Source organism: Elaeis guineensis, chromosome 15 (assembly GCF_000442705.2).
Source record: "Elaeis guineensis isolate ETL-2024a chromosome 15, EG11, whole genome shotgun sequence".
Taxonomy (NCBI): Eukaryota; Viridiplantae; Streptophyta; class Magnoliopsida; order Arecales; family Arecaceae; genus Elaeis; species Elaeis guineensis.
In genome coordinates this window covers 43,988,935-44,006,151 of record NC_026007.2, presented here as the reverse complement: position 1 = coordinate 44,006,151, position 17,217 = coordinate 43,988,935, and the positions used below count along the sequence as shown (strand labels likewise).

General features: G+C 40.5%; 1 protein-coding gene across 1 annotated transcript; it reads right to left on the bottom strand.

The window, feature by feature from the left end:
- Positions 1 to 11,233: 11,233 nt before the first annotated feature.
- Positions 11,234 to 15,084, bottom strand: LOC140854129 (uncharacterized). Its single transcript, XM_073249585.1, has 2 exons — positions 14,683 to 15,084; positions 11,234 to 13,351 (listed from the first exon to the last, which is right to left on the bottom strand). The coding sequence occupies exons 1-2, from the start codon at positions 14,695 to 14,697 to the stop codon at positions 12,935 to 12,937; spliced, it is 432 nt and encodes a 143-aa protein (XP_073105686.1). The 5' UTR covers positions 14,698 to 15,084; the 3' UTR covers positions 11,234 to 12,934.
- Positions 15,085 to 17,217: the final 2,133 nt, after the last annotated feature.

Genomic DNA, 17,217 nt, shown 5'->3' with positions numbered 1-17,217 from the left:
TGGTGAAATTATATTTTGATCGGATAACTTGACTATTCGAGCTAACCCATGTCAGCTAGGTAAATCAGTATGATTGATTTAGGTGCTCCTAGACCAGCCCTTTTAATGGTCTCCCTTAAGCTGACTTGGTGAAGCCAGTTGGAGGATCATGATAAGCTGGTTCATCTGACCTCCTCCTCTAAATCAATTAAATCTTCTAAAATTATTAGGTCCTTAAAATTAAATAGTTATGGTGATAACTAGATCATAGCCTCTCATTAAGTGGATGATAATGGGTCCATCAGTTGGATAATTATTGGAGGCCCAAAGATCTGATGCTTATCGGCTGGTGGGATTGTCATTCATAATATGATTTCTTGACTGCATCTTTCTAAATGGTGATTAGGTTAGCTAACCAAAATTGGGCCTAATCATTCATTGGCTAGATGGGCCAAGTATGGTCATGTTAATGGTTGGACCTAACCAGACCTTTTCAGTGGAGGCCAAAGCCTACTGATTAGGGACTGGGGCAAAATTAAAATTACTAAAAATTATTTAGAAAAATAATTGATTATGAACCTACCCTTAGATGTATATGGGTTGGCCAACCAAAGTTGGGCTTGTGTGCAGTCTAAGTGGATTCTAATACCCACTAAGAAATTAGGATAATTCCTCGAATTGGTGGTAGAGGCTACCAATTCGAATAAAATAGTGGGAGAAACTTTTTGATTAAAGTTCAAATCATTAGGTTTAATGAATCAATTACTAATTAGGTTATGATTTTTCTTTGTACAGATATGGCCACTTTCCTATCGCTCCGATCATTGTTGGACAATAAAATTTGATGGGACCCAACTTCGGTAGCTGGTACCAATAGTTGAAGATAGTCTTGGAGCATGAACGGATCCTATATGTGATAAAGGATCCTACACCTGAGGAGCCAGCTGCCAATGCACATGGAATAGTCAAAGACACTTAACATAAGTGGCTCAGTGATCGGATCACGGTGCGCTGCATCATGCTGGCTGCCATGAGCAACGAGTTCAGTCGTAGATTTGAGACAGCTCAGCCAAGGGACATGCTTCAAGTGTTGGAGGATACCTTTGGCACACCCGATGATGCGGAGAGGCACAAGACTAGTTATGCCATCTTCAACGCCAAAATGCGGGATGGTGCCTCTGTCACTGATCATGTATTGTATATGATCGAGCTGATGGAGTGTTTGAGCAAGCTTGGCTTTCCCTTGCATGAGCAACTTGGGAAAGATGCAATACTGAACTCACCGCTCAAGTCTTATCTCCCATTCCTCACTCATTATAGAATGACAAAGCCTGAAGTAAACTACCACCGGTTACTGGGGTTGCTTCAGAACTTTGAGAAGGATCACAAACTCCACAAGGAGTCGGTGAACTTAGTGGGAGGTTCATCTTCTGGTTCTCGACCCTTTAAGAAAGAGAAGAAGAACAAGAAGAAAAAAGTAAAGAAGGTGCAAGTTCAGGCTGGGACATCAATGCAGGGTCAGACCAGAAAGATCAAGCCCGATAAGAGTCAAACTGAATGCTTCTTTTGCAAGAAGTGGGGGCATTGGAAGAAGAACTGTCCTCAGTACATTGCCTCTCTGGATCCGAACAAGCAGAGAAAGAAGCAAGGTGTTGCTGGAAAAGGTAGTTATATGATAACACCTTGCAATTTCTCTATTTGTGATATAACTGACTGGGTATTGGACACCGGTAGCCCTTACCATATTTGCAATTCATTGCAGGGGTTGCAGGTCAGTAGGAGATTCGAGCAAGACGAGAGGTTCCTGAATATTGGAGATGGAAGACCAGTTCCAGTTCTAGCATTAGGAATCTTGAAACTTATATTTGAGTCCCATACCGTTATTCTTAATGATTGTCATTTCTATCCCAGTTTCTTTTTAAATGTTATTTCTGTAGGCCTTCTGACCAAAAATGATTATGAAATTTTAATAAAGAAATAAATTTGTAATATCATTATGAATGATGTTACTATTTTTTGTGGACATTTGAACAATGGTGTGTATATGTTATCATAATCTGTTAACGTAGTCTATTCTACTAGCAAGCACCCTAGATTAGATAGTGTATCAGATATCTACTTATGGCACTGTAAGCTAGGTCATATAAACAAGAACAAGATAAATAGGTTGACTCAAGAGAAAATCCTCGAAGTTAGTGATTGTGAATTACTTCCAACCTGTGAGTCCTGTCTTTTTGGTAAAATGACCAAGTCACCTTTTACTGAAAAAGGTGAGAGAGCTACTGAGCTCTTGGGCCTAGTACATACTGATGTATGCAGGCCCATGAGCACAAGTGCTAGAGGTGGATATTTCTACTTCATCACTTTCATGGATGATCTATCCAGATATGGATATGTCTATCTGATGAAACATAAGTCGGATTCATTTGAAATGTTTAAGCGATTCTGAAGTGAAGTAGAAAAACAAACTGGGAAGAGTATTAAAACTCTTCGATCTGACCGAAGAGGAGAATACCTTTCTGGTGAGTTTCTCACGTATCTAGGAGAGAATGGGATTCTCTCCCAATGGACTCCTTTAGGAATACCACAGCATAATAGTGTGTCTGAAAGGAGAAATCAGACTCTGTTAGACATGATCCGATCCATGATGGGTTTTGCTAGCTTGCCGATATCATTCTAGGGATATACACTCGAATCGATCTGTTATCTGTTAAATAGGGTTTCAAGTAATTCTGTAATTAAGACTCCATATGAGATATGGACAGGACGTAAGCCAGCACTTTCACACCTTAGGGTCTGGGGGTGCCCGGCCTATATCAAACAGTTAGTTACAGATAAACTTCGACCTAGGTCTAACAAATGCACATTCATAGGGTACCCCAAAGAGATCAAAGGATATTTTTTCTATCATGCTAATGAACAAAAGATGTTCGTCAGTCTTAAGGCAACCTTTTTAGAAAAGGAGTTCCTTGGTGAAGGAACCGTTGCCTCTAAGATTGAACTTGATGAAGTTCAACAGGTAGAAGGATCGACACCAATAGCTAAACCTGAGTCGGATTTGATTAGATCAGATTTGGAGCCCAATATACCGCACCATTAGGGTGATCCGGTAGAGTACCGCATCAGCCAAATAGATACTATGATTTCTTGGTTCGGGATGGTGATCTCATCAAACTTGATGAGAACGATGAGGATCCGATCACCTATATGGTGCAATGTAGAGATCTAATTCTGAGAAATGGCTTGAAGCCATGAAATCGAAAATAGAGTCCATGAAGGTCAACGATGTATGGACATTGGTTGACCCACCTGAAGAGATTAAACCCATTGGGTGTAAATGGGTCTTCAAAAGGAAGAGGGGTGCAGACGGAAAGGTGGATACCTATAAAGCCCGTCTGGTTGCCAAGGGGTATCGTCGACATTATGGTATTGACTATAATGATATGTTTTTCCCTGTGGCAATGCTCAAATCCATTCGGATAATGCTTGCAATAGCTGTCCATCTGGATTATGAGATCTGATAGATGGATGCAAAGACAGCTTTTCTGAATGGAGAGCTAACCGAAGAGGTGTATATGATACAACTTGAGGGGTTTACATCCACAGATGAGTCCAAGGTGTCCAAGCTTCAGAGATCTATTTATGGATTGAAGCAAGCTTCTCAGAGTTGGAACATGCATTTTGATAAGGTGATCAAAATATATGGCTTCATTAAAAATAGAGAAGAGCCCTGCATCTATAAATGGGCAAATGATCCAGTTGTGGTATTCCTTGTCTTGTATGTGGATGACATTCTCTTAATCAGAAATGACATCCCTGCACTACAGGGAATAAAAGTTTGGTTGTCATCACAGTTCTCCATGAAGGACTTGGGTGAAGCATCCTACATCCTAGGGATAAAGATCTATAGGGATAGATCTAAAAGGATGCTTGGATTATCCTAGTTCATGTACATAGATACTGTGGTGAAGAGATTCAGCATGGAGAATTTCAAGAAGGGCTATCTACCGATAGGCCATAGAATTTCTCTCTCTAAGAAGGATTGTCCGACAACTCCTGAAGAGAGAGAGCATATAAGTAGAGTCCCATATGCTTTGACTGTGGGATCTATCATGTACGCCATGACATGTACAAGGTCAGATGTGGCATACTCACTAGGAGTAGTGAGTAGATACCAATCTGATCTTGGAGAAAACTACTGGAAAGTGGTTAAAGCCATCCTTAAGTATTTGAGAAATACTAAGGACCAATGGTTGGTTTATGGCGAGTCAGATCTGAAACTTGTAGGGTTCACAAATTTCAGCTTTCAATCTGACCATGATGATAGTAGAAGCATGTCAGGTTATATCTTTACTCTGAATGGTGGAGCCATCTGCTGGAAGAGTTTCTAGCAGCATACTGTGGCAGACTCTGTTTATGAGGCGAAGTATATCGCAGCATCGGATGTCGTGAAGAAAGCTGTGTGGCTGAGAAAATTTATCACCGAGCTTGGAGTAGCACCCTCCCTCGATGGTCGGTCCTGTTCTGCTGTGACAGCACTGGTGCCATAGCTCAGGCGAAGGAACCTAAAGCACACCAGCGGATGAAGCATATTTTGCGCCACTTTCACCTGGTCTGGGAGATTGTGGATCAAGGTGACGTCGACCTTTAGAAGATCAATGAAAAGAAGAACCTGGCCGACCCCTTCACTAAAGCCCTGACAATAAAGGAGTTCAACAACCACAAGTCGAAGATGGGTATTAGATACTGTGCCGAGTGGCTTTAGGATAAGTGAGAGTTGTTGGAAAATATATCTCAAAAGTCGATCGTCAACCTGTTGACGGTTGAGCAACCTTATATTATAATTATTTTATTAATAAATAAAATATATTTTTGATATTTTCATCACAAATTTTCATCTTCTAATGAACTCCGTTGTTGTGATGAAGTCCTTAGGACTATTTAGGTTCGATAAAGAGAAGATTTATCGATTAGTCCTTAAAACTGTTCATGATCAAATGATAGGCTATTAATAAGGACAACAGCTTCTATCGAGCATAGGTCACTGTAGGCCATATGGGTTGGTTATCCTCTTAATCAAAGAGTGTGAAGACACTGGTATGGTATACAGGTGAGATGTAAGGATACATCATCATTGAACGTGACCAACTCTAGAGCATTCTACTATTGAGAATGTCTCTGATGGGATATAGGTATAAGTGTCTCTTAGACCTGAGATCGTCTCAGTGACTTACAAGCAACTCACTGTGCTTTGGTACTGGACTAACTGAACTTTTAATTCAGTGATGGAAGGCTTCTGGGCATAGTCAAGTACTTGCGAAGTCAGAGTATGATCAAGATGGGATTGACCACTCCAAGAGTTGGAGAAGAATGAGTCGCTGTATTTCAATTTAGCAAAACCTTGGCCAGGATAATTCATCAGATGGATTTGATATTTTGAAATACAATATGGACAACCTGATCAGAGTTGACAGTTGAACTCTGAGGTGTCCTATGAGTATTTTGGTCAAGGAGATGAATTATATGGAAACTATATCCGCATGGGTTCTAAGGATGTTGTTCTACACATTCGACCTATCCGACCGTCGGGTACCATTGCTAGATGGTCACTTCGATTGGTATAAAAATTTATTTCTATGCTACCGGCTTAGGTTTGGACCTATGAGGTTACACACATTAGAGTTCATGATCTGATCGGATGGTTGATCAACGATTAAGAATCGTTCTAGGGTTAAACGATCAATATTATTAACATTTAACCTAGTGCAAGTATTGCAGGAGGATTGATTAGCAATTCGATTGCTAATTGGCTTAATTTGATTAAGCCAATGGGCTGAGATTATGTCTAATTGAATATGATTTAATTAGATTTAGTTTGGACTTGATTGGATCAAGTTCAATTGATTTATTGGATAAGCCAAGTGCAAGGAAAAACTAGTCCTAGTTCAAATAGGACTTGAGTCAACCTAATTTCTAATTTGATTAAAAAATTAAATCAGATTTAAATCTAATTTAATCTGATTAAATTAAGCTCTTAATTGGGTTAAGACCTATTTTAATTAGGTTGATTTGGTTTTGGTTTGATTTGATTTGAGAAATCAAATTTGAACAAGTCATACATTGAATCCTAGTAAGACTAGGATTCCACCTTGCACCACCTTAGCCCCCCACGCCCACTCTCTCTTATCCCATGCCCACTCTCTCTTATTTTGTGTGACAAAACTCTCTCTCCCAAGTCTTCATGTACGTCCAAAACTTTTCACTCTTTCTTTCTTACATGGAATGTAGTTGTGGACCAAGTCAAAGTAGGAATTAGTTTAGATTTCAACTTCTATGAGATAGAATTTTAGGAAATCAAAACTCTTTCCTTGTGGTACTGATTTTACCAAGATTTTTTTTGGATTTTTTGTGATTTTTATGGAACATATTGTGCACCCTTTGCTGGTGGTCCATGGGAGAAAAAAAAGGAGGGGGCGCCCAACAGTTGGGCACCCCTTGTCTTACCCTGCTTGGATTTTCCTTGACTAGGTATTTGATCTAGATAAGAATTCTTCATATCTCTTGATTTAAGATGAATTTCTTCTTGAAATTTTTATAGATTATAGAACATTGAGAGACCTTTGGGGTGTGTGAAAATCTAGAAGAAAGAGTGTTGGGGTGTGGAGATATAAGTGACAGAAAATAAAATATCCGGGTTAGAGCAAAGAGAAGAAGAAGAGGATCTTCTTCTAGGGTTGCTGTGTTCACCTCTTCCCTTACTCTATCTGTGAGTTTTCTGAGAGTATCTCACATCTAAAACTTCTTCTCCTATTTTTCATCTTTGGAAGAGTCCAAACCAAGAAGGAGGCATCTGATCGACCATTGAAGAAGGATCAGCACGGTACTAGCATACTGTGTTGATTTTCTGGACCAGAACTTCTGATCGTGATTCGTGAGCTTGTGTGGATGACTCTTAGAGGTCGGATGCATGTGCGGCTTGCAACATCATCCTCAAGCCCGGATCAGCAAAGTTAGAATGTCTAACTTGCAAGGTAATAGATCTGATCTATTATATTTTACATACATTAGATGTAATATAGAAACATGTTGATATGATCAACATATAGTTCTTACTCTTTATATTTTAATTTTTGATTTAATGCCATGTAATAATCATGTAATAGGATCTTAGATTTAGGAATTCTCTAGTTTTATAAGATAAATTTTAATTTATTTTAGTCTTCCACTGTCTGATCTTGAAAAAATTTCAAGATCTAACCCTGAAACCCTAGATCTGGTTCCTTCAAGAGCATCGAGTGAGTCGATGTCAATGCGGCTTGCACTCGACTCGCTCGCAGGCGAGGAGTGCTGCAAGGCTGACGTCAACACGTCTTGTGCTTGACTTGCTCATAGGTGAGGAGTACCATTGGGGCCAATGTCAACATAGCCTATGCTCGACTCATTCGTAGGCAAGGAGCACTGTTGAGTCGATGTTGACACATCCTGTGCTCAACTTACCTATAGGCAAGGAGTATCATTGGGGCTGATGTCAATGTGTCCTACGCTCGACTCACTCGCAGGTGAGGAGCACTGCTGGGCCGATGTAGACACATCCTGCCCTCGACTTATCTATAGGTAAGGAGCATTGTCAAGGCCGAATGGGGTCCTTGGAGGGTTGTGCCCTTTGGTATAATCCGACCCTTTTAACTTTATCCAAAATAGGGATTCGTGGAAGGTTGATTTTGTTAATGAAGATTAGTAGTTACAAGTCTTACTAGTGGTACATTTGGAGGCTCTTGGCATTCCATGTCTGAAGGATGGAAGCGGTGTTAACCCAATTCTCCACCCTCTGGCTGCTTTCAAGGCTCGAGATCATGTTGATGATGCCAACCATTGGGCAGTTATTGTTATTGTCCTCATCAAGCTGATGCTGGGATGGTTTTTTGGGAGTTCGGCTCCACTGCTCTCTAACATACTTTTTGAGGTAGCCTTAATGGATGAGAACCTCGATCTCATCCTTTAGCTGAAGGTACTCCTTGGTGTCATAACCATGGTCATAGTAGAAGCAGCAGTACTTTCTTTTGTTTCACTGGATTGATGGGATCTTCATCGATGGAGGTCGGTGAAGGTACTCCTTGCTCTCGATCTCCATGAGGATCTGGGCTCGAGGGGCGGTCAATGGGACATAATAGCTATTATGGCACCGAGATAGACTTCTTACCTTTGGTGCTTTCAATGGTTGGAAAGATTCAACTTCAACCTGGGTTGGGTGTGTATCCTCCCATGTATGTTTCTTTTTATTGGAGGTCCAACCTTCCCCCATCGACATGCAATCAGGCCCTTTTCGGCTCGCATGTGCTTGTGGGCTTAGGCTAAGAGGTCGGCATAGTCTCTTGGATACATCTTGTTGAGGGAGTAGATAAGGCATTCATTGTAGAGGCCTCTCTTCAACGCCGACATAGCAACACCTTCATTCAGATTGCACACTTCCAGCGTGGCTGTATTGAAACGCATCATATAATTGTACAGAGCTTCTCTCTCTTCCTGATGGAGGGAGAAGAGGCTGTCTGAAGGCTTTGGTTGGACCCGATTGTTATCGAAGTGAGAAACGAATTAGTGTTTGAGTTGCTCGAAGGTGAAATGGACTTCGATTGGAGTCCAATGTACCAAGTCTGCATCGCCTTCTTCAGGGTTGCAGGGAAGGTAACGTAGAGAAGGGCATCTGTGGTGGCCTAGAGCATCATGAAGATCTTGTAGCCCTCTATATGGTCGAGGGGGTAAGTGGAGCCATCATATAGTTCCACTATCGGCCTTTTGAACAACTCAAGATTAGTTCTTGAAGGATGGAGCAGACAAAGGGTGGTTAGGAACTGAAGTTGAAGACATCATCATTCCCTCCACCACCCTCGGACCTCGATGAGTCGGTGCTTGATCTCGTAGATCTTTCGCTTAAGATCTTTTTCCCGATGAGATTGCCTTGGCTAGAGGGAGTAACCTGGCATCGAGTCCCCATTAGAAGTAGGAGATCATCAGCATTGTCGGCCATATGTGGACCCATGGTGGGAGAACGGTCATTGATCGGGGGAGGCCGATCGATGTGTCTTCCATAGAAGATTCTCCAAAACTAGACATTGGTCTCGGCGACTATGCCGAGATGGCACCACCTGAAGAGCAAGCTGGGGCAGCTACCATTGCTCTATCATGTGCTGAAGGTGCTCGATTGCATTTGTTAGCACCTGGACCTGGCAGAGTAGGTCATCGAATCACTGGGATTCTGCCATCATGGATAGCTACTCTAGCTATATCAAACTATGTAAGGCGGATGATCGAGAGGTTCCCCCAAACCTCATCAGGTCGACGGTCATCGAGAAGTAGAGGAGCGATGCGGCAAACTCTCCCTCTTAAGTTGGGTTACTGGCCCTTCTTCTAGTATCAATCTGTTACGTCAAAGCTTTAAAGGTGCTGATGTGGCCGAAGATAGAAGGCGATCTAGATACTAGGACACCAGACGAACCTGCAAAGGAAGCCTGCTCACATAGGAGGTGGGGTCTTCAATGGGGGACCCTTCGATGGCTAAGTCAGTCGGAGCTTAAGCATAGATAGGGAGAGTATGGGAGCTGAGAATGGCATGGATTGGCCTACTTGAGTTTATCCGAGGGTCTCTTTATTACCTTCTTATATAAAGAGGTGCTGGAGGTTGTTATGCATAGACCGTAGGCCATCAGACCTGAGCTTGTAGGTGGTTAGTTGTGGATTTTTGCTATGCCCACATGGCCACATTTCAAGAGTTTATTAGGAAATTCTAATGGATTGTCCATGTGGCCCAATGAGTCAGTGGATTGGGGTCGGCTTGTGGCTGAGGTGCCATCCTGATAAGATCTATTTCTGTATGGACTATGGGATTTTGACATTAGTGATCGATGGAATCCCAACCCAGAGGTCGGTGTTGGTTATAGACTTCATTCCTGCTGACGATGAGATGTCAATCCGAAGATTGAAAGAATCCCAACCTAGTGGTTGGCTAGTGGTTGATCCAAAGATCGGTGAGCATTCGAGGAGGTGTGATCATTTCATCTTAGCTTCCTTTGGCCGATCTGATGGTGCTCGTTGTCATTGATTCAAAATTTTTGAAGATGAGTTATGAGATCCATGACTGAGATGGCTCGAACTCACAATACGCATCATCGTGAAGTCAAGCTTGAAGGATTAGGAAATGAAGTTGATGAGATAAAGCAGGTGTCTAAATTCACAATTCAAAAAAAAAACTTCCTATGACGTATGGGAATATTTTTTGAAAGATTCTCATCTCCCTAAAATTTTGGTCCATATCCTCTTCATTATTTCGTTGGCTTCTCATCCCTTTTAACCAACTCCAATGATCACAAAAAGCCAAAATCTTGGTCCATGCCGGCTTAGATATTAGTGGCACACCAAGCGTTTGGCATATGCCTTTCAATCTTGTCAGCCAACAAGGTTTACAGAATGCTTTTCTAGTTGGGCAATGACTAGTTCTCTACCAATCTGGTTAAAAGCTTTGCACATGCCTTTCATGCTTGTCAACCAATGAGGCTGAAAGAATGCTTATCTTGTTGGGCACTGTTGAAAATCCTCGTAAGATGAATTTTCATTAATTATAGATCATTTTTTTTTGATTTATTATAAAATATAGACTAAATTATGAATGATTAAATAATTTATAATTATTTATGATCATATTATTTTAGATTTTATTATCTTAGTCATGTGATGTAGCAGATATCAGTATAGACCTGACTCGGTTAATGGACTATGCGATAGATAGACCCACTAAAATTATTAACGAGGCTAGATCCTCACTTCATTTCTATATACATCCGTATGTTATAAACCTAGGGCAAAAAAGATATCTGCATTCCTAGGACGAACCTATCCCATTGAGGAGATACGCATAAGGTGGAGACGAAGAGGAAAATCTATACTATTTTTGATCTCTTGTTCTATAGGGCGTTCCAATAGAGATCATCAATGGCTGCTCAGAGATCTCAAGATATGATTTACTGATGATTATTATTTTTATACTTTGAGGATTTATTGTTGAATAATTTATTTTATCTTCTAATCTTCTACATGAGATTCATGGAAAAAATTTTGACAATTGGTATCAGAGCCTGGATTTTGTATAAGTTTAGAATTAAAATTAACAATTTTGTAGAGGATTAGAATAAAATGTAATCTATTTAGTTCAATCAAATAAAAAAAATAAAAAAAGGAAAAAATTTGATAAAGGGCTGTTGGGTTCTTCACTGTCATGCCCACTTCTTTCCGCGGCCTGATTGTAGGCGGCCGTCTGGCAGGCAGCATTGTCTGGGTAGTCAGGCAGCGATCGGGATGAGGTGGCAGTGAGAGGCCGGTGATCCCCATCTGAATCTAGAGATCCAAACACAAAAAAAAGGGGAACATGAGGGGCGGCAATTTTCGCCGTCGTGCCCTCCTCGTCCTCCCTATGGTGACTGCAGGTTACCGTCCAAGCGGGCGACGGCGACCTCGACAGGCAGTGATGCCAGGTGTAAGCCCTCCTTTTTCTCCCATCAAAGATTGAACAAAAAAAAAACAAGGGGCTTTGGGAACCATTGGCTTCCATCCCTACAAGCAGTGAGCGGTGGAGACGAGCTGGCGACCGGTGGAGGTGGGCGGAGTGGGGCTCGCAGTCTACCTATTCAGGCTTCCCATCAATCGTCGAACTGGGATTAGGAGAAGGGGAGTGCCGATTCTTGGCACCCCTTCCCACTGCTCGATCCCAAGGGAGAAGAGAACTAATGGGTTCTGGTTATGGTTTTCACCCAAAATCCAAGCTGGTTAGCTGTTTAATATTATGTGGCACTTTTGAATTTTAGTCCCTGTAGGATGCATTATTTGATTTCAGTCCCATAAAGGTTTATTACATAATTATGTTATGATCCATGCAATATGGTTTAATTGCATGAAGGCTATTGAATTTGTTGTTATAAATTTTGTATTCTCACATTTGGTTTGAATAATGATATATTTTGTATTGATCCCTAATTTAAAGAGTTGTGGGTTTTAATGTGCGGTGACAATTCATTGAGATTTACAGGATCTCTCTGTTTGATATTTCAGAGAATTAGATATGTTATTTTTTTTGGTAAATTCTGTTGTGGGTGCATCAAGTTGTACTAATGGATTCACAGGTATAATCTCTGATTTGAAGATTTATGAATTTTATTGGTTGGTGACTGCTACAAGAGCAAAGATGAAGGAGGAGAAAAGAAAAGCCAAGGAAACGAAGCTGAGTTCCATGGCTGGTATTAGATGAGCTCTAGCTAGTTTTTCTGACGATTCGTTAATATTGGAGTGGTGGCTACGGAAGTCTATATAAATAGGAGCATGCAGAGTTGCTCGCCAAGAGACTAGAGCGGTTTTAATTGAGTGTAGGAGTGAGTGAAAGGGCACAAAAGTAGTCCGTCAAGTATAATTTTAGAAATCACATCAGTGAAAAGTCGTATTTCCGTTGCTCCTTTTGAATTGAAAAATTCTGGAATAGACTTAACTGACTAAGCTAATGGAAAAAATACCACAGCAGTATTTTGAGGGGATAAGGCAGATGTATTGAGATGGTTGCAGCTGCCATAGTATTTTCTCACTAGCTTAGGGTGCGTTTGATTAGCCTTAAAAAAGCCCTTTTTTATTTTTTTTTTATTTTTAAAAAATAAAAATAAAAAAATTGCATTTGATAACAATCCAAAAAGTAAAAAGTGAAAATTAAAAAATTAAAAATATTTACTTTATGTGGAAAGCAAATTTTTTTTGCTTTATAAAATTTGCTTTTGCTTCTTCCCGACTTATCTCGACTCGCCCTGACTTCTCCAACTCCAATGCCACCCTCCAGTCTACCGCCAACCCCCTTCTTTCCTCTATCAATGCCTACTTAGAAGCTCATGCCGTCGCCGGCAACCTCTCCACGGCCCTCACCACCCACCTATGCGTCCACCTCCTGGACCTCCTCGCCCGCGCCAACACCCACCTCACCACCGACGACCTCTACCTCGCCCTCCGCATCGTCGATGCCATCGAGCGTGACTTCCTCGATGCCTCCCCCCATCCCACCATTCATCGTATGCTCCTCCAGCTCATCCCTACCGTCCATGCCCATGCTGGGTGCAAGATCTCCAAGGAGTTCTTCGATTGGATGGTCCAGATCCACATTGCCAACCACCACCTCGGCTAGATCACCATCGGCTGCACCTCCGCCTCTTGCCAGTGAGAGGAGGAGCTCCGCATCAAGCAACACCAGGCCGAGGAATAGTCCCGTCTCTCGCTCCGTGAAGCCAATTTGTCTCCATCTACATACTCCCTTGAAGACGACGATGATTCCGATGACTTTGCAGCCATCTCCCTAACCACAATAAATCGGTAATCTTTTTTTAAGAAGCATACCATGCATTCTCACCATTTGATGAAATGCCTAACTAACTCTATTTGTTAGTTAGTAGTAACAACAAGTAGAATTATTTATTTGTAGCAACTAGTTACCAAACATACTTTTTATTTTTTTGCTTTTATTTTGGAGTTTAAAAATCAAAAAAATAAAAAATACTTTTTAGAAAGCAAAAATCACAAATCAAAAAGTGTAAACAAATGCACCCTAAGAGTACGTTTGATTATACTTTTTGATTTTTGATTTTTAAAAAGTACTTTTTACTTTTTTTGATTTTTGCTATTGAGCAAAGCGAAAAAGTAGAAAGTATGTTTGATAATTGTTAGGAGTAATTTGAAATGGACCAATGATGTATGAAGATTCAAGCCCATTATGATCCATCGGTTCTATATCAGCACCTCTCAAGTGGCCTAATTGTTGTGGTTTGCCCGATCCATGATCGGCAAATGTCTGTCCCGACCCTTGGTTAGAGGCTATTCTCTCTGACCCCTCATCGGCATGTTTTTGACGTGACTTCTGATCTAAAAGAGCTAGTTGGAGTACACACCATAAGCAGTGTAGTCACATGATTGATTATGACTCGTCCAACCTCTAGTCAGCGTGTGCCTGGTTCAACCTCTAGTCAGCCAGTCTTCAATCCGACCCCTAGTCAGATGGTTCTTTGCTCGAATTCTGGATAGAAAAGATTTGATCTGACCCTTGATCGAAGAATTTGCTGGTCGATCTTCAGTCGCATTCGATTCCTACTCAGCTTGTATATCAAAACAATCTCTGATCAGCATAACAATTGCGAGTCGGGTGGTCTTCTGGATCAAACCATCTAACCGAACCTTGATCAAAAAACTATCAGTCCCAACTCCTAGTCAGCCGGCAACTGGCTCCAAGCCCTAGTTAGCACACCACACTCTCTGATCTCTCATCGAAAGCAAATTGACCAAGCTCAGGTTCAAAAGGCAGGCACCAACTGACCATAGCTGTCAATTCTATCTGGGTGCAACTGTATGATCCTGAGAATCTTGCAGGTGTAACCGCTTGATTCTGAGAATCACAACCAAATAACCGCACCAGATTCGGACAGCCTGTCTTCCAAGAATGCTTTTACAACCATGTTTGGTTTCAATGATGCAGTGGAATATAAATTTTAAAAATTTTTATACGCATTCAATAATTGAAAACAAAGTTTAACAATTAAATTAGAGTATCGAAACTCAAAAACCCTAGAAATACTTTGATGATTGCAATCAAATTACATAAGTATGCATAACAAGAGAAGATCAGAAGTCATATACCAATATGAAGATCATGAACTGGCAATCTTAAGATCTCCATAAGACTCTAAAGTAGAAGCCCTCCAACGGTGATCCATACGGGACTGATCAAGGCCCTTCCCAATTTGATATGATGCTGCAGCCTTCGTCCTAAGTGCACTGCCAATTATCCTTCGTAAGAATGAGTTGTATCACTATTTGTATGCCTTCATGACCTCCACTATAACCTCTTTAAGAACCCTTCTTCAAAAGATATCACCATACATAAATCAGATTATATGTTCAACATATGAACAACCTGATTTTTGGACAAGCTTCTCATGCTTTCTATTTTCTCTCTTCCCTTTCTTTCCATTTTTCTTTCCCTTTTCCTTTTCTTTTTCACTTCAAATTTTTCATGACTTATCCTCATCTAATCCCATGCCTAAAACACTCTTGGATTAGATTTTATGCCATATGGGATGCCCCTTATATAAGATATGAAGGGGCGCCACATTTTTCTGAGGGGCACCAACTCTTGGCGTCCCTTAATTCTTACATAATGAAATTAATTTTTTCAGCATCAAAACTCAAGTACAAGGTGTGGAATAAGAGGTGTTTTATTTATAGAAGGACTCTTCCTCTGCATAAAAAAATTTGGATGCCATCTTGTGGTGCGTGGAATTAAGGAAGTGCGTGAGAATTCAAGAGTCCATGACATTAAGGACTCTTCCATAAACTCAATGCATATATGAAAGGGTGTCCCAATTTATTGGGCATGAAACTCCTTGCCAAAGAAGGACTCTTCCTTCTCTTCTGTGCTCATAATTCAAAGAGCCATCACATGACACGATGAAATAAGAAACACATAGAGAAAAAAAAAAGAATTTAAGAGTTTGACATGAAATGGACTCTTCTATTTCAACATCCAAAAAGAGGGGACATCCCAATTCATTTTGACGTGGAGTTCCTTCTCAAAGAAGGACTCCTTCTCCTTTTCCAAGCCCACATATCCCAAGGCATCATCTGATGTTGCACAAAATAATGGGATGTGTGGAACATGTAAGGAAATTAAGAGGAATAGATGAGAAGGATTCCTCCATCTTAAATGCCCAAAATAAATGTGATGCCAATTTAATTCTTGCGTGTAGTTTTAGCATGGACAAGGCTAATTCACATGAAACTCTTTTAATAAAAATCAGATAAACCACCTAACAATTAGATGGTTCAAACCCAATTACATTAGGTCAAGGCAACAAGTAAAGGGTTAACACAAGCACATTTGCACTGAACCGAATTGGGAACTTGAGTTAATTCATGTGCTAGCAATTCAATTAACCCATTAGATTTATAATAAATCTAAATAGATTGGATCAAGATCAAATGCTTGTTGTGTGTGATCCATTGGGTTCCAAATCTAGCCAGCAGTGGATCCAAACTCATGACATAATCCTAATCCAATTAGATTAGGTCAGCTCAAGAGTCTCAATCAACTAGGACTCTTTCTAATTGATTTTTGAATTAAACTCTTTTAATTTTGATGAGTCTATAAGTCAAGATTGACGTCTAGCAATGTGTCATGACTATCCGAAAGATTTAAAATTTGATGAAAATATCAAAATTATCTTTCTGTAGTGAGTTACCGTGCAATTCAATTCTTCGATCACATAACATCTCAGAAAGACCATGGGCATAAAAATATGTTAAGCCCAAATACCTATCTATATGTATCTCAATCTGATGATGATGACTCGATTGATGAACTAGTAAAAAATTTTTCTACTATTCATCCCTGCTCTGGCCAGAAATTCTTAGAGTCATCATCTTATGAGATCAATAGGATATTCTCTCCTCCTACAAGGAGTGATCGATTCCTTATTGACTACTCACAACCTTCATGAATACTTCATTATACCCAGAATATCCGACACACATCTCTAAGTGGTGTGCTAGGAAATAAACCAAAGTAAGGGTCTATGTACACAAGATACCATGGTGATCTCAGGTCAAAGGATCACATGCACCACTCCCATTGAAGAATCATCTATTGACATGCTGTAAGGCTCCATCAGATGTTCTTCCTGTGGGTCAGTTCGGTGAACTCATTCTCTAATGAGTACCTATATCCTTGTATTAGTGTCACTACACAAGTGATTGTGAGATCAACCATCCTCTCCATTGAGCATACATAGGATGTACCAATCATTTTGGTATCATCGATCTTTGACTCGATGATCCAATGACTAAAAATATTTTAGATTGGAGCTATCAAGATTTTAGGTCTCACTGGCATGATCTCATTATGGTCCTAAAATCATTGCCCTAATCTATGGGGTTTATCATAATCATAAAAATATAATGCAGCAAATGATAAAACATAGTACCTCATAAATAAAAATAACTAATATCATGCAAATAAGTAGGAAGATATCACAGAAAAATTTCTTCACATCTTCATGCGATTGGCTTGTAGGACACTATTCTTTCAATCTCCCACTTGCACTAAAGTCAATCGCCCCTATACCTGATGCCCATGCAATCACGGTGGCAAACACACTGCTGCTGTATAAGGCTTAG